General features: G+C 40.5%; 2 protein-coding genes across 4 annotated transcripts; both read right to left on the reverse strand.

Moving 5' to 3' along the window:
• LOC145778021 (transmembrane anterior posterior transformation protein 1 homolog) lies at positions 1–10,707 on the reverse strand. Its single transcript, XM_082589408.1, has 11 exons — positions 9,701–10,707; positions 8,523–8,653; positions 7,675–7,796; positions 7,407–7,566; positions 6,770–6,905; positions 6,263–6,417; positions 6,034–6,184; positions 5,652–5,833; positions 5,485–5,561; positions 4,749–5,006; positions 1–537 (listed from the first exon to the last, which is right to left on the reverse strand). Exons 1-11 carry the CDS (start codon positions 9,723–9,725, stop codon positions 378–380), a joined length of 1,557 nt encoding a protein of 518 aa, XP_082445534.1. The 5' UTR covers positions 9,726–10,707; the 3' UTR covers positions 1–377.
• Positions 9,785–27,909, reverse strand: LOC145778023 (2-oxoglutarate and iron-dependent oxygenase JMJD4-like). 3 transcript variants are annotated; one of them, XM_082589409.1, is made up of 7 exons: positions 27,467–27,909; positions 26,307–26,441; positions 20,414–20,548; positions 19,108–19,201; positions 18,896–19,042; positions 14,372–14,524; positions 9,785–11,195 (listed from the first exon to the last, which is right to left on the reverse strand). In XM_082589409.1, the coding sequence occupies exons 1-7, from the start codon at positions 27,868–27,870 to the stop codon at positions 10,728–10,730; spliced, it is 1,536 nt and encodes a 511-aa protein (XP_082445535.1). In that variant the 5' UTR covers positions 27,871–27,909; the 3' UTR covers positions 9,785–10,727. The 3 variants fall into 3 exon arrangements, with proteins under 3 accessions (XP_082445535.1, XP_082445536.1, XP_082445537.1); XM_082589410.1 differs by lacking the exon at positions 26,307–26,441; XM_082589411.1 differs by lacking the exons at positions 20,414–20,548; positions 26,307–26,441.

The following is a 27,909-nucleotide window of genomic DNA, read 5'->3' on the forward strand; positions in this document are numbered from 1 at the left end:
TTGTACAATTTATTACATCTATTTCAGAAATCTTACGTTTTTCTGACACTTTTTTTTATGTTGAGAATAAGAAACTAACAACAGATAAAGGATTTCAAATCGCCGACACAACTCATACTATCTTGGTAACACAATGCAACCGCATCAAAAAATTCGCAACAATACATTTTTTTGTTTACACCGTTAGCCTAGTACGAGCAAACAAAAAGTAACACGAAGTAAAAGACTTTAGAAGAATGTGCATTGTGCACCAAAAAGCCGACCCATCCCTGGAAAATATTGGCACTTTGTTGTGCAGTGTGCTTCCTCAGCCAGCACCCGCTTGACACGTGAGCACGGCACTCCAACCGCCGTTCGACGCTAACGAACAACCATCTTCAAGGCCGCTCTTCTGTGACGTCACCAAGGTCAAGAGCACGTCGGCGCTTCACGTCTTGACGCATTCCAGCGCCACCAGTTGCTTGACGCTCATCTCCATCCCGACGAGCTTCTGCTGCAACCGTGTGGTCCACGGAGGGTGCGCGCATGGAGCGGGCCCTACATGCATTGACAGGGTAAGTACAACATTGGAAGCAACAACGTCACACGATGCAAAATTCTTGCCTCAAACAAGCATAGAAGCCCCACTGCAGCTCAACATTAAAGCAGAGCCGGATCCATGGAGGGCACTTGATAACGTGCCCCTTCTAAAACCGAAAAAACAGTTATTTTAAAAGGATTGATAACAATCTTGTACTATCATGCACCTATTTTTCTGTTCTTGAGAAGTGTGAAAGGCTTACCGCTTTCTAATCGGTTAATTCTGCCCTATGGTGCAAAACAAAGCGGTCTATGCGAACAGGCTGAAGTGCAAACCTGCAATAATTACTGGAGGCCAATGTGCAGTAATTTTGGTTTTGAAGTCTCTAGACCAAATATACTTTTAATTTTTCTTTGAAATGATAGTTATGAGAAACCTAATTGCTAAAATGTAATTGCTGAATTGGCAAATGGCAAATGTTTCTTTTTCGCCAGTTGCCAGATGCTCACGAATTTCCAACGCAAGTGCCAAAATCCAGTTAAATATTTGCCTGGTTACAGTAGTCCAAAATATACACATACATGGATTGTATGTTTCAACTGTTACTTAAAACTATCAACTTGTACTGATTACTCTACAGCAGTGGTTCCCAACCTTTTTGTCTTGGCGACCCCCTTTAAAAATTTTCGTAGATACCGCGACCCCCACTTATATTTTTTCCTAAATGCAAGTATACTATTAACAAATAATACAACAAAAGGCAGCACTAAAAATGTTTAACTTTCGCCGCACTTGCATCCCCGAGAACCAGCTTTACCGTTTTTAACAAGCATGGTTTCACAAGTGTTTCCCCAATAGTGTGAGGTTTCTTTCCTTTGGCAATTTCCAGTGCGACTTCATAGGACGCCTGAATTAGGCTACAGCCACATTTGCCTGATGAAAGTTTCCAGTAGCGTCAAGCCGTTGCCGCTTGAGACCAGCTTCATGGCGTTTAAAGAATGCTGCATCCTTTTTAGCATGTTGAGGGTGTTTGTTTTCTAAATAGCGTTTCAATTTTGATGGTTTCAATGATTCTGCGCTAAGAACAACGTTGCAGAGAACACACTGTGGCTTCTCAACACCATTGGTCAATTAAGAAGTACAGCCAAGGTTAATGCACTCTTCAACGTATTTTCGGTTTTTCTCCATGGAACGATGCTCTCTTTAACTATTTTTTAGCAATCTCGAGTATTGACTGATCTCTGTTGTCTAATATACAAGGCTACTCGTTAATAGAGTTTCAATTTACACTTTTACAGCGAATACTCCTACACAGTATGCGTCCACTGTGATGTAATACACGTGACTGTAGGACTTACAGCCACGCTTATTACATCACAGTGGACGCCTACTGATGCAATAATGTTGTACTACAAGCAATCCGAATGAAATGGCTAGAGGACCGGTACCACGTCCTACTTACATTCACTTTTGTTGTTGCATGAGCAACAGCTTCGCGACCCCCTCAAAATGCTCTGCGACCTCCTTGGGGGTCGCGGCCCCCAGGTTGGGAACCACTGCTCTACAGTAACTGCAATCATGTGTAGCAGACCGACCTCCAATCAATTTCGAAGCTTGTACGCAGCCTGTAGTTCGCCTTGGTGGCGATTTACAGTAGCACACGCTTTCCCCTGATGAACATGAAGGCAAAACGTTTAAAAAATGATTATTGCAATTCGTGTGTCATTAATAAAGTGATATTAAATTTAACTTCATTTTTAAATCATAACTTTCAACTTCAACTTCCGGCAAAATCTAATTTTAATGATTATTATGGCCAAATAAAAATCATTCTTGACTCAGAAAATACGCAAAGACTAAAACGAGGTAAAATTGTAGGAAATAAAAAATATTGTCAAAATTTTCTGGGTCAAGTCCCCATACTGGTTACATTTTCACAACTTAGCATTGTTCATTTTCTCTAAGCATTGTTCATTTTCTCTTAGCATTGTTCATTTTCTCTTATAACTTTCGACTCACAGGAACTCCGGTGCTCCATAATTTTTTTTCGAGATCCGCCACTGCTTGAAAGTTTTCAATTAAGTTGCAACAATTAGTTTTGCTGCTTTTGATCCAGTAGTTCGCCAGGTTTAAGTTACAAAAATATTTCGTTTTAACTCCATGAAGAATTTCTTTCTTAGTTTCGTTTTACATTGAGATTTTGGTGAAGGATTTATTTGGCCGAAATAAAAGCGATTTCGTTTCGTTGTTGACTCGATACAACAACAAAACATACGGAATCTACAAAAGTCCAGTGGAAGAGAGATCTGCCTTGCTGATACTTTTCCAAAATCGCCGGAGTCAAAGTGAATTATTGAAGCAAGGAGGTTTTATGAAAGAAGTAGAAGCAAGCGACGAAGCCACAAAACCAGTTACTCCAGGCCAGAGTTATATTTTGAAAAACTTGGATAAGCAAAATGAAATAGTTCATAAAATAGAAAAAACAATCAAATAGCTCACAAAGCCATAAGAGTTTTATTGCTTTGTTAATTGATGGCATATCCGTAATTTGTTGAAAGTTTGTCTCAAAACTATGCTAGAATATTATTATGTGTCTGTGTATTCTCAATTATCAAACATATGAAAGAAGCGGTTCAGAAAAGCGTTGAAATTGAATGACGTGCAACTTGGATTCATGCCGGTGTAGCAGTCCAGGAGTTACTGCAGGCCAGAAGTTACAAGGGTTGCCAAATATTTCATTTAAATTTTATTTAATTTTTTTTGAAAAATAGTTAAATGTTTAACCTCTCAAAAGGTCAGATTAACAATTATAAGTATTTTGTAATGTTAACTGAAAAGCTTGCATTAGTTTGAGAGCAATGAATTCATTAAACTTAGTTGAAACAATTTTCGCTTTTGTATCGTTTGCGAAAACGCCGGGCACCCCTGGTCACTTGTGGACTGCCAGGAACTTCTAGACTGCAACGCCGTAGCAGTAGTCCAGAAGTTACTACTATTGTAAGTGGGTGTGCTTTTTAGAAATTCGTTTGGGAAAAGTTGTAAATGGACTGAAATTCTGCAGTTAAAACTGTTTTTGCGTACGAGACTGTTATACTCACTGAAGGTTGATGTTCGTCAACTACAACTCAAGACCAGCGGTTAACAAGTCAGCCTTCAAATGCAAACTTTGCACGATGTATATTAAGGCCTGTACCCTATTAAATGCCGCCACGATTCAAACTTTGAAATGTTTGGAGCGATGGCACAGACACAACGTAAGGCACGGACACAACTTCAAATGGTATAATACAAATGAATCGGGTTAAAATGATACGTATTAAAACTTGCGGCTTGCTACAAATTAAAATTTCATTCCAATACAGCAACAATTTCTGGTACAAAACTCATCTTTTAACTTTCATCTTATTTTCCCTTCATTCTCAATTACGTTTGTGCGGTAAGATGCAATGGTGGATAAGCCTTCAACATGTTTCCAATGTTAAAATTTATTCAAATCTGCTGCAAGCGTCAAATCTGGCAACCCTGTTTTAGTAACTTCTGGACTGTTAGAAACTTCCAGACCGCAGTAACTTCTGGACCGTTACACCGGAAAGGGGAATAACAGACGCTGAAGAATGCAAGAAGCATACAAGGAAAAGAAAAAACTATACATGTGTTTTGTTAACTTGGAGAAGGCGTTTGACAGAACCCCAAGGAAAGTGATGGAATGGACAATGAGAGAAAGATGGATACCGGAGGTGGTTTGGATCGACGTATGATGTGTCCAAATTTTTTTCTTTAAATTTTCACTGAAGTCCGCTCCGATAGCTCAGTTGGTAAGACGAAGAAACTCCAAGATCAAGCGGCGCTGGTTCGGCTCTCCAGGTGTGAGCAATGCATTTCAAGGACTGCTCTCCATTTAGCAGCACCTAAAGGATGGACTAATCTAGACAAGACTTCAACAATCGAAAACTTCACTTTGTCGATCTCGGTGACCGGTCCTGCGTCAGTGGTTCAAGTCTCTACAAGTATGCGAAACTGCAAGGAATCCCTATCGAGGTTTTGTCAGTTCACGGATAAACATTCCCGCAATCAATCAACCAAGGCGGCTGATAACCCAGCTGGCATTTCGAAGCAGAGTTGCCAAACCGTTTTGGGTGATTTCGCCCGCCGCAATATTTAGAAGTAGAATTCTATTTAATAATACTTAAAAATAAATTCTAGAGAAAATACCTTCAAAGTTACCAACCTGGCGGGGGTGACCCCTTCTCCAGAATCAATGGTGTGCAGGGGAGACTCAGACTGTTTCACGTTCTTTAGTCCTGTATCACGTGACTTCTTATCAATCAGTGCTTGGTCATCCGTGACGAGGATCTTCTTGTTTCCGCGCTGTTCGAAAGGGTCGATGACCGCCACGCTGCCTCCCGCAGCGGCCATGTCCTCGCTAATGTAGCCACACGCCAGGCCAGTGATGATGATGCTGTTCAATATCTTGAGGAGAACCAATCTGAGAACAACATCACCAATGACATCATCCTGCCAACGGTTCCCTGGGTTAGAACTTTAATAGGCACAACTCTAATGCGATCAACTCACAAACGAAAATATTATGCAGTGAAAGTCAACAGCCAACAACAAGATGAAGATGTGCGACAAAATTCACAAGAAAAAGTTTAGATGTGAGAATGCACCAAATATTTACAATGTAATATGGAAAGCTTGTTGTTTATATCAAGGTTTGATAGATGACAAGGTCACATGTCACGCAGCAATTGTCAAGAATGGATTATCTTCACAATATGCATCAAATTGGGAATGGTTTCATTTTATGCTGCTTTGTTGAAGTAACTATCCAAGCCTCATTGTTTGTGCGTGAATGTTAAACCTAGCTTCAACTTTAATAAAATGAAAACTTTTTGGAGGAATCTGTGTCGAGTGCGGCCACAGCCCATTTCTCTCCCGCCACGTACCAAACCTCAACTCACATGACGTAGCCGACAGCGATGACGCAACATCCCATCAATCCGTGGAAGTCGACAGATATCCGTGTAACGTAGAAGATCTGTGATGTCACAAGAAAATAGTGAAAAGGGTGGCAGCTAATGGCGTTTACATGCCAGAAAGTAGAGTGACTTGATAATTATAAACTCACCAGAACAGCTAACGGCAGCGGGATAAAGCCCAGACGGCGGGAAACAACATCTGAGTAGTCGGAGATCGCCCCCTTGTGACGGCTACTCACCACGTCATAAGCAAATGTGGCGCGGTATTCTTTGTACGATTCAATGGCGATATGGTTGAACTTCAAGACGAATGCGTGCTTGAACCAGTCAACTGGAACGAGACCTTATTGGTTAAACTGCTCAATGCTCATGTTATTTTGATCACCTTTTCTCACAATTTGCATGAAGTCAACAAGATGGCACAACACAGACCGACACAATCAGGCGAGTCTCGCGAAAGAAACTGTTTGTGTGGGTCTCAGGGGTTTTTATGTCAAATCTGTTCAGGAAATGACATAAATTATGACGTACCGACGTACTCGGACGCGATGAGGGCGATTATGCTCGGGAGGATGTCCAGAAAGTGCTCATAGCTCCAGGAGTACTGCTGCATGTTCCGTAACAGGACAACCAACATCAACACCAGATAGTGGAAACGCTCACGTATGTCCGAGCAAGAAATCTAAAGTTGGATAGATGTGAAAAAAAAGCAAAGAAAAGACTGAGGCACTTCTAAATCGCAACAGCGACACTGGCTCACCTGGAACAAATTGTTCTTGTCGTATTTCTTGAACACCGTTCCCTTGATTTCAACAAAGTTGTTGGCCATCATTATGGTGAGGAGGACTTTGTTGTGGGAATTAAAAGCGACGTTCAAGGTGGTGGCTTCGAACAGCACCAGCAGGGCGTGGGAGACTGGTCGGAGGTTTGTTAAGGAGTTCAAAGGTCACATTGTGCCCAACTGGGAATCACGGTCATGTTCAGCTCAACAGAGGTGACTACAAAGCTGTTGTTGATGAAACCAAGGAAACCGAATTTTCTGTGGTTCGCGCTTGAGCATTTAAAGTAAATCACGTGAGGCGACGACCAGAGTTTAAATTTATTAACAAATTTAAAACTGTTTACAAATGAATCTCTCCTACCGCACGCACTGAAGGCAAATACAGAGATTGCCAAAGTTGGGCAACAATTAAAAAACTTTCTTCATGAATAAGCGCAGTGGCCACAAGGTGGGGCTGCATGTAGGATTTTAGTTGAAATAGGATACAAACATAAATGATCGCTAGAAGGAGATGGAAGACAATCTTGTAGAAATCTCGCTTCATGCGCTTCGCTTCTGTGGCTGTAAAGAACAGCGCATCGAGGATGTCTTGCCCGAACGACGAAAAGAGACGATCGGCCACCTGTGATGTCACAATTAAACTATTCGAATGACGTGATCCAACTTAATCTATCCTGTATGCTAGGCTAGTTGGCCGCCACAATTCCAAAGATATTTTGAAAGTATTATTTTGGTGCAAGACACAGTTTAAATAACAGCTTTAATCCCGTTGCATCCGCCCAATAGCTCAGTTGGTTAGCGCGTGACTTCTGGAACGAAGAAGCTTCAAGATCACGCGGCGCTGGTTCGACTCTCGGGGGATGCGCTTGAGCAACGCACGTAAGGACTGCTCTCCATTCAGCAGCATCTAATGGATGGAATAACTCCCCGGCAACAACACTTTAACGATCGGAAACTTCACTCCGTCAATCTTGGTGACCGAGCCTGCGTTAGTGATTCAAAGCCTCTACAAGTATGCGAAACTGCCAGGATTAAGCTCTGCAAGAAGCTTTCCCAGTCTGAGGATAAAAATTCAATCAATAACTCTTCATTATCCAACGTTCCACAGGTGAAGGTCACCAACCTCCAGCATGTTGTAGATGATGTAGAGCTTTATCAAGGTCTGTGCGCGCACCATGTGGTAGATGAAGGATGTGTCGATGAAGGACATGAAGTGAATGCAGACCACAAAGATGATTCCCTTCAAAAGATCACAGCTCTGTGCATGGTCGAGCAAAGGCCTCCTGTGAGTAGAGCATAAGACAAGTCGTCGTGGCCACCATGTCAGATGGATCTCTTGAATGTAGCTAAAATCACACCAACTAGCAGCAAAGAGTTGAGTACATACTCACCTGATGCTAAAGCGGCAGGGGGAGGTAGCAATCCTAAACATTGCCAACATGATACGCATCGGAAGGAAGGTGAAGACATACAGGAAAACATCCAGACAAAGCAAAACTCCGTAGATCATCATCTGGACACAAAGCGTAGGGCATGAGTGCTGCGCATCGGTATCACGTCTCACGCCGACGAACCCACTTGAATGGTAGAGGGAAAATGTTTGTGTTTTACAAGCAGGAAAAATGCTACTAACAAATTGAATGTTCTGTTAAAAGCAGAACTACAGAAGAGTTTCAACAATCAACGTTTTTCTACCATCTTTGAATTGGACCACTGGCCTTATTTTGTTGCAAACATCGCAGGTATTGGATAAAAGTTGACGCAAACATTAACAATCCGACTTTGCAACATGTGATAAAATAGGAGGTAGGCACTTTAACATGCAGATATCCAATCCAACCACGAACCAATCAGATGCTACGTTGTCTGTCCAATTGTGACCATTCCAGCATTCAGCCAGAGACTTTACTACTTTGAATTTGTTTGGTATTACAGAAGAAAAAAGAGTTATAGCAGAGGTGGGAGTTAAACTCACGTTAACAAAACGACTACCACCGCCCTAACCCTCTGCGCCAAGCCAACCGATGGCAAAGCGATGATTTAATTTAGTTAGAATTTGCGTTTTTCCTTTGTTCTTCCTAAACGCAACTTTGATGACGTCATGAACAGCGTAGCTTCTGATTGGTTAATGGTTCGTGGTTTATTAGAAATCTGCTTGTTAAAGTGGCTACCAAAGTAGGAAGATGAGACCCCACCAAGTGTTAGAATTGTATCGTGGTAAGCCAAGTAGCCGCTTCACCTTTTCAATCTCTCTGGGTTGCTTCAGAAATGTGTAGACTCGTTCTCTGCGCTCGCTGTATCGCGCGTCGTTCTGGTCCATGAAGTAGCCATGCGTCAGCTCAAGGGTGAAGTACTCCATCAGACCGACACCTATTCAAGGAAGTTGAGTTAAAATAGTGGGCGAGATACGGGGAATCCCCTCTGAATGTATGGTTCTCAACCCTTTATTTGTGGTCCATTTTTGTTGCAAGAACTCTGTAGCCCATTAACTTTTAATGCAACTAAAAGCTACTAAATAAGTATAAAAACTTCAGGTTACAAATTCTAACTTGGCTCCCTATGTGAACCACACTCTTGGCGAAGCTTAAAATCAACGTCGGTATATGATGTAATAAAAGGCATTGATTGCATCACACCGCCAAAATTATTATTTCAATAAATAGAATGAAAATTACCACTCTGTAGCAAGAAAAGTTGTCACTACAAACTATTATTATTACTACAATCAAAACTACCAAACAAACACACCAATGTAAAATCAATCAAAATGTTGGATCCAAAGCATCAAGAGATGAACAACATGTAAGAGGAGATTGCCGATGGGGCATGCGAGAGGAGGTTGCCAATGGGGCGTGTGAGAGGAGGTTGCCAATGGGACATGCAAAGGGAGGTTGCTGATGGGGCATGCGAAGGGAGGTTGCCGATGGGGCATGTGAGAGGAGGTTGCCGATGGGACATGCAAAGGGAGGTTGCTGATGGGGCATGCGAAGGGAGGTTGCCGATGGGGCATGTGAGAGGAGGTTGCCAATTGGATATGCGAGAGGAGATTGCCGATGGGGCATGCAAAAGGAGGTTGCCAATGGGACATGTGAAGGGAAATTGCCAATGGGGCATGCGAAAGGAGGTTGCCAATGGGGCATGCGAGGGGAGGTTGTCGATTGGGCATGCGAGGGAAGGTTGCCGATAGGGCATGCGAGGGGAGGTTGCCGGTGGGGCATGAGAGGGGAGGTTGTCGATGGGGCATGCGATGGGATGTCGCCGATGGGGCATGCGGGGGGAGGTTGTTGGGACATGCAAGGGGAGGTTTTCGAAGGGACATACGAGTGGAGGTTGTGGTCGACCACAGTGGAGGGCACTAAGAACATAGCATTTTAAACAATCGATACAAATCACTTTGTGCAATAGCGAAAGTCTGACCTTTCTTTAGTTTCTGCGTATTCATCTTTTCCCAGGCAGATCAACATTGAACATACAGTTACAAATTAACCTACAAACAGCACCCTGAAAGTGAACAATACAAGTTCAGTTCAGTTCAAGTGAACAATACAGTACAGTACGGTATATATTATCCAAACACCAGGGACTAAGGGCAAACGTCCGAGGTCATAGGAGTATGACGGCACAAAGCGCTGATAACTCACGATATCCATTCGAAAGGTTATTAGGCTCATTCAAAAATAGATAAATCACACAGTTTGCTATAAACTTAAACAATTATTTCTCTACAACGCTCCCACATGACAAAGGGAGTCACAAAGCAATGTCCTTAGTTACCGTAACAATGTGTGCCAATGCAAGGTCACAGCTATGTCTAATCCACAGACCGCATGCAGCCCAGTTGAAAGGTTTGTGTTGTGACCCCGTTATTCTTTCTTGGTTGGTTAATAACTTAATTTTGTCCATTTAGAGATGTGTGTTGTCCAAATCATTCTTGGTCTGCCTTTGTTTCTTTTACTTTTTATCAAAGATTTTAGTAAGGAATTTTGCCTTGTCGTGTGTCCGAAATATTTCAACTTTCTTCTTTTGATTATTTGTAAGATAATTTTGCTAGTATTGAATTTGGATTAATTGATTGAATCTATCCTGGGACTGGGAAAGCTTTTTTGAATGTTGAAAGCTCAATGGCAGTTTCGTATACTTGTAGACTGTAGAGGCTTTGACACTTCATCGTTTAATATTTATCTTCACAGTTCTTCATTGTTTATGATTGAGCAGACTCGCGTGAAAATAAATTCGTTTACATTACAAGACATATGTAACCGAGTCGTTCATGTCAAGCATTGTTGTGGGTTTGACACCTGTCAGAAGATGTTTCATTTCCATGAAACTTTTAACATTCTCCTGTATGTCCAGAACCGTATGAAATTATAACTTCTGGTTTGATTTTCACAGCAGCCTACGTCAAACAATTCATAGTGGCAGGCCAACATGGGAACCGGGAACCTCATGACGTGTCGTTCGGTGGGTGACTGCCAGCTTCTGACCAATCAATGTTTGAAAACACGAAAACGACGTCATCGAGACAAAAGCAAATCTCACGCAGCAGAGACGAACAGTCTGAAGCGGCAGATGTCATTGTCATGGCCATCCCGCGGAAGGTATCAGTCATTCCAAGCAACACTGGAATGATGAAACACAAGTCTGATAGAGGTTCCAATACGGAATGCAAATTCCTGTTCATTCCTTTTGATGGTAAACGATAACAAACGGATTTGAGCAGTGACAAAATCGTAGCACAATGTTGCGCATCATAGCTGGCTATCAGGGCCGCCTTGTCACAGAGCTTGAAATCGATGTCGGATCGCGCGGCCTCAACCCCCTTCGTAATGATCGCGATACGTCGAGAAGAGATGTTTCTGACGATTTGAAAGAAACCCATGTAGTCGATACCAGTGTGTGACAGCATAATCAGCTGGAATAAAATATTAGTTATTAATATTTGCAGATGTTTTTGCAAAGTTGATGTGTCCATATCCTATCTTTTCAACTCTACAACAACGCAATATAAACTGAACAAAGTGCTCGCAAAAGCAGCAAGATTGGCAGCGACAGCGATAGTCATTAGTCACGTGTTTCGTCCATCAGCAAAACTGAACTAAACTTGAAATGCTGAACACAACTACTTTTCACACCAGCACCACGTTGAAATGACATTCAGCAAGCAACAGAAGTGGCAACGAAGCAAACGAATTGATTTGATGAGATGTTGTCAATTGGATGCAAAGTTATAAGTGAGGTCGCACATTTCGCCAAATTAAACTACCACATGCGTATGACATAATTTCGGCCCAGCATCCTGTAGAGCAGGGGTTGTCCAAACTTTTCCCAAGGCCGGCCAAATTTGATAACGCAAAAGTGTCAGAGGGCCAACAATATTTGATAATCTTGTTTTAATAACCGAACAAATTCAACATTTTCTTTGCAATCTTTCCCTTTCTGGAATTTTTTCATCTACTGGCAGAAAAAGCATAAGGGAAAAATGTTGCTGTCGACTTTGACACTTATAGTTAGCTCATAATGAGCTGCAGGTGAGTCGGAGCCCCATCATCAGAGTTCACGCAGAAAAAACTGAATAGCAATCAGTGATTTTCAACAGGTGTTCCGCGGAACACTAGTGTTCCGTTAAAAATTGTCAGGTGTTCCACAACAAATCTGTTAGTTTAACTTGTGTTCCATGGAACACAGGTGAAAAATCAAAATCGCAACAACTTCGCATTTGTCTTTCTACAATTCCTGCCCTTATGTCAACTTTGTGCTCATCCAATTCCCACTGAGAAAAACTGAAAGTGAATAAATTGTTGTTGTTTTGTTTATTTCACTGCATAATCGCGAAATTTCGTTTGGTGTTTTGCAGGATTATTTTAATGCATAAAGCGTTCCGTGACTCAAAAAGGTTCAAAACTCTGCTATATATAAATCTTTTTTAATTGCAGAATTCGCTAGCAAGGACATGAATGAACGCTCGCTTATGGACATCGCTATAATAGCATCTGGACTGGAAGCCAAACGCTCTCATCTTGGCAAAAACAAGATTGTCATATTGGCCGTTTTAATGCCAATATTTAAAAATTTGACGTTTTTTTAATGGGTTCTCAGGTTGAAATATCGTACAGGCGCAACACCTTAGTAGACTATAGTAGTAATCATGCTGTTGACAAAAGCAGCCCAAAATGCAATATTATGTAAAACATCAAGATTGGGAGGTATCTTTTCAAACCTGATACTTTGTAATTAGGTCAAGTCTGCGCATTGATAAAAATTAGAGTTTTTTTTAAACTATTTACAATGCTGAAAAAAATTTAAAAAAACGCCCAAACATATATCAAAATCCTAAAGTCAAACAGACTGACAAACGCATTACAAAACGTTCAAATTTATTAAATTTGGCGTTAAAACCGCCAATATGGCAAACCTGTTTGCTGTCCAAGATAGGGCCTAACGTTTGGCTTCCAGTCCAGATGCTAATATACCGACGTGCTTGGCTTGCCTAGCCATAATATACCGACGTGCTTGGCTTGCCTAGCCATAATATACCGACGTGCTTGGCTTGCCTAGCCATAATATACCGACGTGCTTGGCTTGCCTAGCCATAATATACCGACGTGCTTGGCTTGCCTAGCCATAATATACCGACGTCCTTGGCTTGCCTAGCCATAATATACCGACGTGCTTGGCTTGCCTAGCCATAATATACCGACGTCCTTGGCTTGCCTAGCCATAATATACCGACGTGCTTGGCTTGCCTAGCCATACACTTAAGGACAATAGTTGATGTCGCAATGACGCGATAACGATTCTAACTTTTTTCGACGCCTTTTTTCTTGCTGCAAAAAATGCTATTTTTTTAATATTTTTTTGTAAATGCAAACTAAATTGATATCATTTTTGTGTGTCTGCGGGCCAAAAATAACACATTGTGAAACAAGTGACACGGACCATACAAAAAGGAAACGCGGGCCGGACGTTGGACACTCCTGTTATATATAGAGTCTACTCTACAATTATGTGTAGGTCTACAAAGGTGCGTAACAATAAACTTCACCTATTACGTGTTTTCTATAACAATGTTGAAATGGCAGTGTAAATAATTGATATCATTTGTTTACAAGGTCTTTTTGGCGTCACAAAGTTGCCTACTGCCTGTGTCAATTTAAGTTAAGACGAAAGTAGTGGGAGAAGTAGCGGTAGTGCGCACTACTTTAGCCCGAGTAGCGTTAGCACGCTCTTTTTAAAGTTGCAAATGCCCATTTCTGCCAGTCAGTAATCTTGCTTCATGCCTCTTAACAACCAAAGAAAGTCAGCGAGGCAATGAGCGAACGGTGTTGTGGACAAAATCAGCCCAAAATGTAACAACAGGATTATGAAAAGCACTATCAGGATTACAACGAAAAGTTGCCATTTCAACTGATTCTTCATGCAAATAGATAAAACAGGGTTTTTTTAAACTTCACTTTAAAATGCTGAAATCAACTTAAAAAAACGCCAACATGCCAAGCCAAAAATAGCCTGCCAAACGCATAGAAAAAACGCCAAATTTGTCATTAACAACTCCAATATGGTAACCCTGTTGCATACATGTAGCGGCTACATTGTAGCCTAGTTCCATTTTTTGATGGCTTATTAGTTATTACACTGAATCAAGGTAAAGTGACATCCAAAATTGGAAGCAAATGATATTGATTGAATTGAATGTCAGACAATGTGAATTGTTGGTGTGGAGAATTTCCAAAAACCACAGGTTTGACATGTCAATTTTAAAATGTTAATAGTAATTTGCAAAAACAGCGTAAGTATATACTTAAACCAACACGCTAAAAAAACATCGCTTACTGTATAGACGTCTTCACCATTGCACCATGAAAGCCTACCACCAAAAACCTTCAATGCTTAGGCTAATTCAAGAACTTAATACGTTATACAATACATAGTCGTGTTTTCTTTAGTGATCAATTAAATGTTTAAAGCTGACAATTTTTTTAATCAAAAGTGGGTAAAGGCCTAATGACCATGTAGTAAACGCAGTGACTTTAGTTACGGACGGTACCTTAAAAAGTGGGTGGGATAAAATTTGCGAGTCTAAAAATGCACCTGACAATGGCTGGTCCACTCATTGCTGTCCATTGATTCATGGCAGTCGCTGATCTCGCGTTCAACGTCGCTCAACTCTGCCTGCAGGAAGTCCCATACCCGTCCTATGGTGCAACCGTTGATCCAGTTGTGATTGATGGAGATCGTGTCCTCCTGAGAAAACATGGATTCAAAATCTAGAACAACGCTGAATCAATTTTTCGCGCGGTTGGTGGGCTGGTGGCCCACGGATGTTCAAGCGCAAATGTAAGTGGCTACAAGTTTGTCTAACTTGACTGTTAGGGATGGATCATGGTTATTTAAAGTTTCAAAGAGGTCGATTGCATCTTTTCTGGGTTAAACATCTAGTTCATACACGTAAAGAGACTTTGGAATTGATGACATATTTTATAGGGATATAAAAAGTAAAACACTCAAATAAATGGCCGCATAGTTCTACTTGTAAGATGGGGTCTACTACTATTCGGCTAGTTCCCTATTCGGCTACAGTTTTGAATTGTATTTTATTCCACAATCATAGGCGCCGACTTTTCAAAAAACTTTAAGGGGCGAGAAAAGTGATGACGTCATAACCATAACGCTATTTTACTCAATTAAAATAGTCTTTGATTAAGCTTAGTGTCTTGTTTATATTGACACCTAGGTCGCAAACCGAATTTATTAGAACCTCTGCTTGAAACGATTAGTTTTACGCATGCAGTACGCCTGGTCGTAAAAATTTTGATATTGTTAGCTCAATTGGAACAGTTGGAAAACAAGCCGATTCATTTCCTTTTCGTGCGAGTGAATAACAACGATCAAGACAGTGAAGTTATCGAAATAAAACGCAAAAAAATCGTGATTTCAAGCAGAGTGGAAACCCGCTATCGGTTTTATTAACCTCGTATCGCACGCTTTGCTAATTACTTACCTTCAAAGCGTTAACAACGGCCAAGTGTTTTCTCTTCTGTTTTTTATCGAAAGTCTTTATAGTCTTTTATCGAATACCGTATATACTAGAGTATAAGTCGAGATGTTCGCAAGTGAATTTCACCTCAAAAAGACAGGTTCAACTTATACCCGGGACAAGCTATTGTCTCCAGCTTGGCAGTTTTCAAAATGAACGCATTTTTACTGCAGCAAAATCATTGTCGACGTAGATTACGGAGTTTGAAACGGCGTCGAAAAGTAAAAGTTTTGAATACGTTTATTTCCAGTGATTTCAAATTTAATGATTTCTTGTCAATTCTAAACTTTACGTACTTGTTGAGCAATATGCAAAGCTCACGAGACAAAACAGAAAGAGCTGTTTTAAGAAATCGATTTTTTTATTTTTGCGTGTAGTATATAATCGTTCTTATTACGTAACATTCCATGATCGTTGAAGTCGATGTCAAACCTAAGCGGTCGCATAAAACAATGATGTCAGGTTAGCTAGGTGATAATAGCCGTAAGAGACGTCGTTATTGCAGGCAATATCTGCGGCCAAGACCATTAAACACCTTTTCTTTTATCGGTTTTCAATTTACTTCTCACACATTGCAAACAAAACAATGCGTTCTGTTAAATCATAATTGATCTCACAGCGGGAAGACCTCCTTGAAAATAGCGCGTCTAATTTAGCTGGTTTACTTAATATTGCAGTGAATAGTTACGTGACTATTCCAGCAGAGTAAGTTACTCTATCATCTACTTTGAAATTTCCATACCGTATGAGAAAGCCATGCGATCAGCTGCTGTTTTGCGGGCAAGAGCAACGTAGGCTATTTTTCGCTTTCGGCACTCTTTAAGTCCGTTTAAATGATCTAAATCTCTTTCGCGAAGTGTTTTATCTTTGAAACACCACTTGTAATAACCATTTTTGTTGTCCCTGGTTAGTGGTTAGGTCTAAACCCCACTCATCTAAAGCTTCGATAATTTCAACTATAAAAGAAACGATATTGTGGAATAAAATACAACATTCTTTAAATAAACAGAAGGCGTCGTTGGATTTGGAATTTTGTAATAGTTGAGGATTCTAATATATTCTAAGTTTGCATACAGACGGTGACGTAGGAGACATGTCGATTTTATGTGAGCAAACATTTCAATTTAATAGTTCAAACATTTTGCGCTAAATTTCATTTCAATTTATTTTTCTTTGTCGGAATGCAAAAGAAACGATATTGTGGAATAAAATACAATTCAAAACTGTAGCCGAATAGGGAAATAGCCGAATCGGACTGGCCGAAACGGGCCATTCCGTGTAAGATGATAGATGAATGCTTGAACTGACAAATGGTTCACCACTTCCAACACGTAAAGAAATCAAATTCTGAACAGCAAACCTCTTCGTCGACTTCAACATAAATCATTTTGGGTAGAGAGGTAACTTTTTTAAACCATAAACAGACGTAACCCAGCAACAACACTACATTTAACATAATAAAAACAAAAAACAAAACAATAAGCGAACGTTTTCGGCTAATCATACAGCCCTTTTCAACCCTATAAAAAAAATATTTTAAAAGAAATACTAAAGAATAATACACTATCGCAACAAAATATGGATAAATCTAAACATTTGAGAAACTTGCTTAACTAGCTCACACAAACTGATAACTGAAATTACGCAGCACAACGGGTCAAGTATTTGAGAGGTGAAATTAATTAATTGTTCAGAAAAGGGCTCAAACAAATTACGCAAGATGGACAGAAGCACAGCACGAGATAGTGGCACAAACAAAGTAAAAATACAACAAGCACAAGACGTGACAAATCAATCAAAAACTGTTAAAAGATAGGAAGCTCCGCCAGCAAATAATTGCCTGTTGAGCCTTGGGTTGAAAGACTTGATTATCAATGCCTCATGAATCTTGGTGTCGAACTCGGACAAACACTTACGAACAATTTCGAAGGACTCCAAGGAGGATTGGAGTCCTTGACTTTTTGTGTCAATTCATTTCAATGTGTTAAGGCACACAGAATGCACAGTTAATAGGTTGATGATTTAATCAAAAAGAATTGTTTAAATCTAAATGTTCTTAACTACCAAAAGTGTTTAACTGTTTCACGACAAAATTGTTTATTGTTATGTCACAAAAGATACGAGTAGCTAAGTTTTTATACAAAAATCAGGTCTTCTTTACTTCATAAAGTGAACAAGAAAGTATATTTTACAGTCACCTTCTTACTCAAACGACAATACACCATCATCATTATGTTCCTTCCTCGTATTGAGGGTTGGATACACTGCGCCATTGTTATCGATCATGAGCTGTTCGTACCCGGAATGGCCTGTTTCGGCAAGTCCGATTCGGAGAGTTTCCTATTTGGTGAGAGCCTTTTTCGGAGAGTTCCCTATTTGGTGATTTTTTGAAATTTTTTTAAAATTATCGGGTACGGTAGCCTAATTATCATTGCCGTATTAGGGTTGGGAGCAAGTCTTTTAGGCGCAGACAGTTAGGCGCAGACAGTTAGCACTATGGCGCCCGTTCATTTAGGTGCTATATATTCCTAGATTGTATTCCTAGAAAGTCTGCAGATTGTATTAGCTTAGATTAGCTGGTAGCGCAATGCATTTCACACAAAATGTTATATTGAACTGAAAAATATGTTGTTTTGTTAATGCGCGTGCATTTATTTGTTGTTAGTCATGGCTTGCAGTGAGTGAAGCTGCTTTATCCGCCAATGCATTTCACACAAACTGTTATATTGAACAGAGAAATATGTCATGGCTTCCGTTCCACGAGGGGAAACTGCATAAACCCGCAATGCTTTTCACACAAAATGTTATTAATTGAACAGAAAAATATATTGTCTTTTTAATGGGCATGTTCGGCATTTATTTGTTGTCAGTCCAGGTTTGCGTCGGCGAAAGCTTTATCATCAATAAATTATTCAAGTTCCCGAACATCACTGAGTTCACTTTTAGTTATAGAAGTATAATATTAATAACTACACTAAACATCAGTAAAAATATACCGTAGCCTGTATTCAAGCGGGTGGTAGGCTTGAGTGAAGAGTAACTAACTTAGTTTTCCGTCAAAACCCCGACTAGGTTTTGCCAAAGCTGAGCTGATACAATATGCAGATTTTACTAGGAATAGCACTTAAATGAACGGGCGCCACAGTGCTCCGCACCTAAATATCCTGACGCCACAGTGTGCGCGCCTATTTGACCAGCGCCTACCTGTCTGCGCCTAAAAGACGTGGACCCTTAGGGTTAGGGTCTTATTTCAAGGCTTAGCGACGATAAAACGATGTAAAAGCTGCAATGATGATTAGGCTACGGTACCCGATAATTAAAAATAAAAAATTCAAAATATTACTGAATAGGGAACTCACCGAAGAGGGAACTCACCGAATCGGACTCACCGAATAGTAGCAGACTCGTTCGTACCGCACTTTTATAACTTAATTTTGTCCATTTAGAAATGTTTGTTGTCCAAATCATTCTTGTTCTGCCCTTGTTTCTTTTACCGTAGTACATAACACACGTAGTACACAATACCACAATACCGTAGTACGCAATACACCAAGAACGTATTATAAGCATGCAAGTACCACGTTTTGCACTTGGTGGTGCCACCCGGCGGGCACAAATAACACCTGCCCAGCCTCTTGAGTCACTTCAACATGAGGCATTGACGTGTAACTGGATGATGTTGTGACGTCATAAGGCAATCTTCCATTTTGATCTTTCAAGCATTCCTGTACAACAAGATTCGTTAGAATCCAGAGCACTCCATCAATACTAACTCTCAAATGGAGGTTACCTCGCTCCCTGGTGGGAAGAGCAGCCATTTCTTCCTTCCACAGATGTTTGCTGACCAGCTGTAGGAGTGAAAGACATCAGCATGGAATGGAGTCCTGTTGAGGGTTAAAACTGAGATTATGTTGGGGAAAGAAATACGCATGACTTTGAATGAAACTCATATTTGTTGCAACCAACATTTCGTTTATCCTGTTCAGAGTTTGCAACGATGCAAATCGTGGCTGGTCAAGTACTAACACGAATAATGAAATACTTAAGTGGCAACTGAGTATGCGGCATCGCAATATCGTCAGCTAGCCGCTCAAAAATGAAACTCAGCTTATAAATATCAAAGCAACAAGTGAGGCCAAACAATAAGTAACCTTCTACATGTTTTATTCTAGTCGACTGGAATCGACTAGCATCTAGTCGACTGGAATCAAGACACCCATTTGTGCCAGCCACTCAACTTCTGCTTAACAAAGCTGATGAACAAGACATCTCTGCGGCTAATTGGGCAGACCATAAGAGGAATTCTGAATGGAAGCCAAGTACCACGAGACTCCATTTGTTCAACCTGTCACCGACACTCGTCCCATCAGCCTGACACTACAAAGACAGGCATGGGTCTGGGTGCGCCTCATACGTCTTCGTACGCGCAGTGGACTCTTCCGCTCCACCATGCACCAATGTGGAATGGCCTTCCGCTCAACCATGCACCAATGTGGATTGGCCATCCGCTCACCATGCACCGATGTGGAATGGCCATCTGCTCAACCATGCACCAATGTGGATTGGCCATCCGCTCAACCATGCACCGATGTGGAATGGCCATCCGCTCAACCATGCACCAATGTGGAATGGCCATTCGCTCAACCATGCACCAATGTGGATTGGCCATCCGCTCAACCATGCACCAATGTGGAATGGTCTTCCGCTCAACCATGCACCAATGTGGATTGGCCATCTGTTCAACCATGCACCAATGTGGATTGGCCTTCCGCTCAACCATGCACCAATGTGGATTGGCCATCAGCTCAACCATGCACCAATGTGGATTGGCCATCCGCTCAACCATGCACCAAAGTGGATTGGCCTTCCGCTCAACCATGCACCAATGTGGATTGGCCTTCCGCTCAACCTTGCACCAATATGGAATGGCTTCTTCCTCTTCCATTTGGTAGAGCTTTGACTGCTTGAAAGTTTTTTAGAACCAAGACGACATGTTGCTATGAGATGACCTCAATTTTCCAGCTTTTTAGTGTTGCTTTCTAAATTTCTCAAATGATAGGTAGTTTAGATGAGTTGTTGACTCGACGGGAACTCACCAGGAGTGCTTTGGGCCAATGTAGACAAAGCGATAATCATCATCAAACGGGGGTAGACAGTTACGCCACAGTTCAAACAACCAATCAGAAGAAAAATACAGTGGGACGGTGTATGCGTCATGGTTCGGAAAGTCTCTGCAATGCAATCATACACAGAAGGCATCTATTTAAAAAAAATTCACAAATACTCATGTGCGTTTAACGAGATACACTTACGTTCTATTCAAATTAATCATACTTAGTAAGTTTGCAAGAAAAATTCTTGCAATCTATCAGAAAACCATGAGACAAGCCTGAAACCAACATTGTACGGTACTTGTAGTAATAAATACAGGGTGACCCCAAAAAAACGGGCCCCGCGTACACTAGGGTGGTTCAAAAAAAATCAATTTTTGAAAATGATATGGGCTACCTTGCCAAAAGTTTCCATTTCCAGAAAAAATAACTTGTGTAAAATATTTTTGAAAAATATTAATGTTTAGGGGTGCCCCAAGCCCCCTAAAGTTTTGGCAATTTCGTCATAAAAGCCTAAACTTGAAATGGCTGTGTTTCGAAAACGGTTTATGCTAACATACAAGTGTTTGGGTTCATTTTAATCAGCAAAGTGAGCTCTATGATTTGGCAAAGAGTAATAGTACTATAAGGTGAATATATAATTTCCGATTTTCATGTTTAATTTTGTTATGTGTTCTAAAGTTGTATTATTGCTGTACAATAGTAAGCCTATAAGTCTATTGGTAATTACCAAAGTCCACACAAGGTCTTAGGTCATATTGGGTGCCCCCACTATGACGAAATGGGTATCAGCTGATTAAATTAGAATGGGAAGGCGATCGACGATGATTGTGTCCAGTTAAATCTGGGAGAAGTTTTCCATCCCAGTGAACTGTTAAAGGAGCTTTTGGAGACAAGTTTTTCATGATTTCTGTTGCAAACTGTTTTCGATGCTGACGTCTGCTGCACCTGATGCTTGAAGTACTGAAGGTTAGGTCTTTGATGTTGTGTCCTAGACTTTTGGCAGTTTCACTAATGATGTACATTGCTGCTCGATTGGAGACATTAGCTCTGTCTAGGCTTGCAGATAAAGTAGGAGATAAAATATTTTCTCTACCCTTCTGGGATAAAATGGAAACATCAGATTACCCAGCTTATTTCTCACTCTCTGAGACAAATTCTTCAGTTGCTGAACTGCTGCTATCTTCCAGAGTAGCCATTGTGGCTGATGTATCAGCTTCCTCTTCTGCTAATCGGCATTGCTTGTGTTGTTTTTCTACAGCATTTCGATGCCTTTTTTTCTTTTGTAATAGACTCCTATCGAGCTTGCCTAAACATCCTCTGCGACATCCTCAGCCAATCATCAAACATCGAATGGCAAAAGCAATAATGGTCGATTGGTCGCTCAGGAAACTGAGGACTCCAGCAAAAAGAGCTACTGTGTTGTTGGATGACATACACACCAAAACCTTGACAACATTCGCTACAGCCAACACACAGCTGCTGTTCAAGAAACAGAAAATAGCATATGCCTTTCTCCACCTTCCAGTTGCAGAATGGGATGGAAACAGTGATTACCAGATGGACAAAGATTTCTTTAGATCACTGATTGTCAATAATGACCATAAGAAATGTTGCCCTTGTAAAAACATTTTCTGGACATTTGACAAAAGGTGAAGACCAGTTGCAGCTTCTTTTGCTGCTTGTGTCTCAGCATCGCAAACGCTTTCCTCAAGCATCAAAGAACACCTTAATTGGGTAACAGTGAGGTTGGTCGCCATGAAATTCCTGTTTTAACCCTTGACGCACATAAGGTACTGGAAAGAAATTTTCAGTCAACCATTGTATTATTTTGGTTAGTGGTGTTGTTTAAGAGGACTTTTGAAGAAATTTAAAAAAAATTATGTGTAGTAAGAGAAATAATGTATGGCACGTATGTGTGCCATTGTGCCTCAAGGGTAAAGATTTTGTCTATTTTCTCAGCACCAGCCTGTGTTGCCAAAATGGCAATAGAAACAGTAGAATTGTCATATGGTTTTCAACAGCAGCCTGATAACCAATGCAAGGTTTTGCAGATCACATTGATTTAATCACAAACAATGAAATAGACAAACAACGCACCACAAAGACCCTGAAAACACAGATAAAAAGTGTGGAATCCAAATGAAATCTGCAAAGTAGAATTTTGGAAACTAGCAAGAACACTCAACACAACATTTGACTGATTAAAAATTAAGCAACCTTCAAGTTCTATGCAAATATTATTACCATGCATTGTAGACTGTAGAGACCTAGGAAACTGACTTCAAGACCTTGAACCATCTGGTTCACTAATATAAAGTAAGAGAATGGACACAGCAAATACAGTATTCTGAGGTAAAAACAATCACTGCAGATTGAAATAAAGGTGTACAAATCATTAGAGGATCTATAGCCACCTGAATCAAAGTAAAATGATGATGAATTTAGGATGCCATTCCCAAGATATTGATAAAAATTGTTCATTGGTTTTAAAATCACATCATACAACATGCATACTGTACTACAAAGATTTGTGGTATATATGCATTGAAACAGTTTCTGTTATTCACATAGCATAGACGATTTCAACATTCCAAACATTGGTTGTTGGTCTGATTGTATGTTTTCCGGGTAGTGCACAACTTGCATCGCTTTCTCTTGTCTTCCATCTTTTCCATTGTATGGTTCATATCAACTGATGCCATGGAGCAAATTCTTTTGGAGGTCATGATAGATGCGACTGCTCGTTTCCTGTTTGTAAATGTTCCAATCATACTCCTAGCAACAAGTCGTCGAAATGTTTTAGAGTCAAGCTCATATATCAGGATTTTCATCACATAGTTTGTTGTAAATAACAAATGCATTATTTACAGCAATGTCCATTAGGTCAAACACAATTCGCAAGCAGTATTTGATTCTAGACTTGTGATCAAATTGATTCATCACTTTTTTTTGATCCATTATCCATTATACCAATTTATATCCATTACTTTTGATCCACCCATGTGCTGATTGTAATGCTTCACAACATCTGGACAGGCAACAGATTGTTTCGAGCTTGATTCCTTCTCTCTTTTCACTTTACCCAATGGAATAGCTGTCAAAAAGTTTGATACAAAGTTGATGGCTTCGTTGTCCATCCACTTCACAAAGTATACAAGATTTTCAGCTTGAAAACAAGCAACATCCCCTATCTTCATGCTCTTGTCAGCAGGGACTTGTGATTTTGGCAAATGCTTCCTATTGGATCTCACTGCGCCAGTACTGAAAACATTTCTTTTGGAAAGGGCATCCTGCAGTCCGCAAATAACACACGATTGACGGCGACTTCACTCAAATGGAAAACTTTTTGCATTTTAGCCATATTATTATTTTGAAAATACTTAGTTTGCACTAATAAAACATGAAAATAAACTCAATATCAGGTTACTTTGCAATTTGTTTTCATTTTGAATTACTATACCAAACAGATTTTCTTCACACATTGCAAACATCACCAGACTTTCTCACAAAGGTTCACATAAACTTGTGTAGCAATTTTTACCCTTGAAGTACAATGGCACATATGTGTGCCACACACAAATAGTTAGCCTCACAACCAGTAAACCTTAGTTTCCAACTTAAATAATGGTAAAATGGTGTCCTAGACACTCTAAAGTGTACTCTGAATAAATATTATGATAAATTGAGAATTATAAACTAATAAAAATAAGTTCCAAACATGCCTCTGAAGCAATAGCTAAAATAGGCAAAACAATTTTAAGGCCTGTCTGAAGAAATTAATTCAGAGTTTCCAACTATTAGTTTCAAATTAAAGTTTGATGTATAGAGAGGTTGCAGCATAAAAATCGTTTCAAAATATAACGATTTTCTAACATAAAATCACAGTTAATTTTGTGGCACACATGCGTGCCACTGTACCTCAAAGGGTTAAACAGCTGATACCCATTTCGTCATAGTGGGGGCACCCAATATGACCTAAGACCTTGTGTGAACTTTGGTAATAACCAATAGACTTATAGGCTTACTATTGTACAGCAATAATACAACTTTAGAACACATAACAAAATTAAACATGAAAATCAGAAATTTAAATATTTACCTTAAAGTACTATTACTCTTTGCCAAATCATAGAGCTCACTTTGCTGATTAAAATGAACCCAAACACTTGTATGTTAGCATAAACCATTTTCGAAACACAGCCATTTCAAGTTTAGGCTTTTATGACAAAATCGCCAAAACTTTAGGGGGCTTGGGGCACCCCTAAACATTAATATTTTTCAAAAATATTTTACACAAGTTATTTTTTCTGGAAATGGAAACTTTTGGCAGGGTAGCCCATATCATTTTCAAAAATTGTTTTTTTTTAACCACCCTAGCGTACACTTTATGTCATATCTTCTTTATTTCTTCACCGATTGCCCTTATTTTATAGGACATGGCAGAATCAACGACCGTAAGTACACCAAGACCCCAGTGGGAGCTGGGACAAAGAATACACTGTGTTAAATTTTACTGCAAAACAAGCTCGTTTAAGAAAACCCAGCACAGTTTCATGCATCAGTTCGAATGTAAAAATGCTCCATCCAAACGCAGAATTCAGAACTGGGTGGACCACTTCGAGAAGTATGGGACCGTGGAGAACCTCAACACTGCCAGTGAGAACCGTCCAGGCCACTCGGGACGTCCCAAGAAGCGGACAGCCGAGCTGGTCGAAAGTGTGAGGGAGTCTCTCCAGCAGAGTCCGAAACGCTCTGTGCGTAAACGAAGTCAGTCTCTCGGTATGTCCTGTGAGACTTGCAGGAGAGTGCTGGTGAACGAATCAGGGCTTGCCACCCATACAGAATACAGACGATGCAGACCCTTACAGCCTCAGACAAGAAGCAGAGGAGCGCTATGGCAGTCAAGATCCTCGAGAAGATCGAGGAGACACCAGGTTGCCTTAACCTCCTTTGGACCTCAGATGAAGCCCACTTCCATCTTGACGGAAAGGTGAACTCCAAGACAAATGTCTTCTCGGGATCCTCCAGACCCACTGAAGTAGCCACCAAGCTTCTGCACTCTCCTCAGTGCACAGTGTGGGCTGCAATCTCAGTCAGAGGCATCATCGGACCAATCTTCATCGAAGAATCTGGCGCAGCAGTGACAGTCAACAAGGAGCGGTATGTGGATTGTGGAGGTCCTCAAAACCTTCAAGAGTGAGCTCCAGACCCTCTACCCGTCGCTCATGAGCAAGTTCTGGTTCCAGCAAAACGGGGCAAGTTCTCACACCTCAAACCTGTCCTGAGATTGACTGAAAGAGAACTTCGGAGGCCGAGTGATCAGTCTCAAGACTGATTTTGAGTGGGCACCCCATAGCCCGGACCTAAGCCCCCCAGATTTTTTCCTTTGGGGCTATCTTAAGGACAGAGTGTACGCAGGGAAACCCAGAACCATCACAGAACTCAAGGAAGCCACCAGGGAGGACATGAGAGCCATTCCCAAGTTAGTCTAGGTAAGAACGTCATGGACAACTTCGTGCTGCGCCTCAAGAAATGCACGGAGGTAAATGGAGGCCATCTAGAACACATGCTGTAGAACGGTGAAAAAAAGGCCAAAGACCCCAATGTTTTGATGTGATGTTTTGAACATAATAAACTAGTTATAACCAAAGTTTCATTTCATTCCGACAAAACACTAAGAAACGGGACCTAGTTAGAGTTGGGGCCCGTTTTTTTTGGGTCACCTTGTATAATATACATAACTTAAACAAGCAAAAGTTCAGCTCCATGCTTCCACACGAATGTGTATTATTTTGTCCAATACAAAATACATTTATTTTCAAAATAAGAATAGAAATTTTTTTTGTAACTAAGTGTTTAAAATTATCAGTATCACCTAAAATAATGCCAATCCTTTAAGTACAAGCAAGCTTCAGTTGTAGGGTGGTCATTGCTAGAGTGCTTATCTAAATAATCTATATAATCTCCAAATGTCCAATCACTTTTCTCTTGTGCGTTAAACTCTCGACTTCTGAAATAAAAAATCAGCAGCTAATAACATAGTAAACAGCTCGTGAACAAGTGCCAAGAATTGCTTGTGATAAACGTCTAGGGTTGCTTACTGGCTCATCAGTATAGGTTGATCCCTGGTATTAACACATAACTCCTCCACCCAGTGCTCAGCATTGCAAAAACAAATGATATACCTTTCAGTCTCACTCAGGCTCTGGCTGAGCTGTGATTTTATTAAATCTATGTGACCAGACAAGAAACTATCAGAGATGACTGACTATATGTCATATTTTGCAGCATTTTTTACTAAGTGGACTGTTTTGTCACATATCAACTACAGTCCGGGGTTGAAAGTGGGTTTTTACAGTCAACCTATAGGCCAACTGAAATACTGGGATCTGCTACTATTCAGCGAGTCCGATTTGCCGAGTCTGGTTCGGCGAGTCCAATTCGGCGAGAGCCTTTTTCGACGAGTCCGTATTCGGCAATTCCAACGTAGGCGGGATGTTTATAAAGTAAACTTGCACACACACCTCCACGTCCTCCAGGCTGAAGGTGAAAGTGACTCCAGCAGTGGAAAACATGGTCGACTTTGATTCCATTACTACTTAAGTACTTAGGATACCATATTCTCAAAGGCTGTTTAAACTTTAAAAATATGGATGTTTAAACTCTGAATTTTCTTGGTCACATGACGTTTCCCATGTGTGTCACGCGTCCATACCAAAGCAGCCTTCTCTAACTCATGACATTTATAAACCGATGGATGCTATCAACTCTTCCATCGTTAGCCAGTCAGAAAGGCGGTTGTAAGAGAACAGATCAATCGTACTGTGGCATTATCATTGTGACGATCGACGGAGCCAATTAACTTCATGAGAGTTAAGACAATTACCGTGTTGCAAAGAAAGAATTAGTCACTCCCACCAGTAGCGATAAAACTAAATTAAAATGTCGATGATGCATCAGAACACCAACACGTTGCATGTTCATTTAGGTTACCCAATAATAGCTGTAGGCATCAAATTGTGAAGCATCACTTACTTGCAATCAGCAACAGGTACAGTTGCTGAGCAACATGACTCCAATAGAAGATCAAAATCAGGCACCAAATTTCCACCAAGCTCTTTAGTCCAAGATTTGCAGCTTAGCCAGTTACTAGTGACCCAACTCCCAAGCAAGCATGGAACATTGTTAAACATAAACTTTTCATAAAAATCATTGTATGATAAAGGAACTTCAACACAGTCAACGTTTAAGACATTGTTTGCTTCCATGGTATGTGGGCTAGTAAACTTTGCATTCACTGATGAAAACACATTGCTTGAAAGGGCACTAACAATCACTTTCTCCAATGCTGAAGGTGCAATGACATCTTCCTGTGATTGTTTGCTAAGCTGTTGAAAAGGCAACTCAGCAATATTATGTTCATTTGTACTTGTAGTCATTCTAAATGTTTCACCAATAAAAAATGTATATACATGGAA

Source organism: Aplidium turbinatum, chromosome 10 (assembly GCF_918807975.1).
Source record: "Aplidium turbinatum chromosome 10, kaAplTurb1.1, whole genome shotgun sequence".
NCBI classification, from domain to species: Eukaryota; Metazoa; Chordata; class Ascidiacea; order Aplousobranchia; family Polyclinidae; genus Aplidium; species Aplidium turbinatum.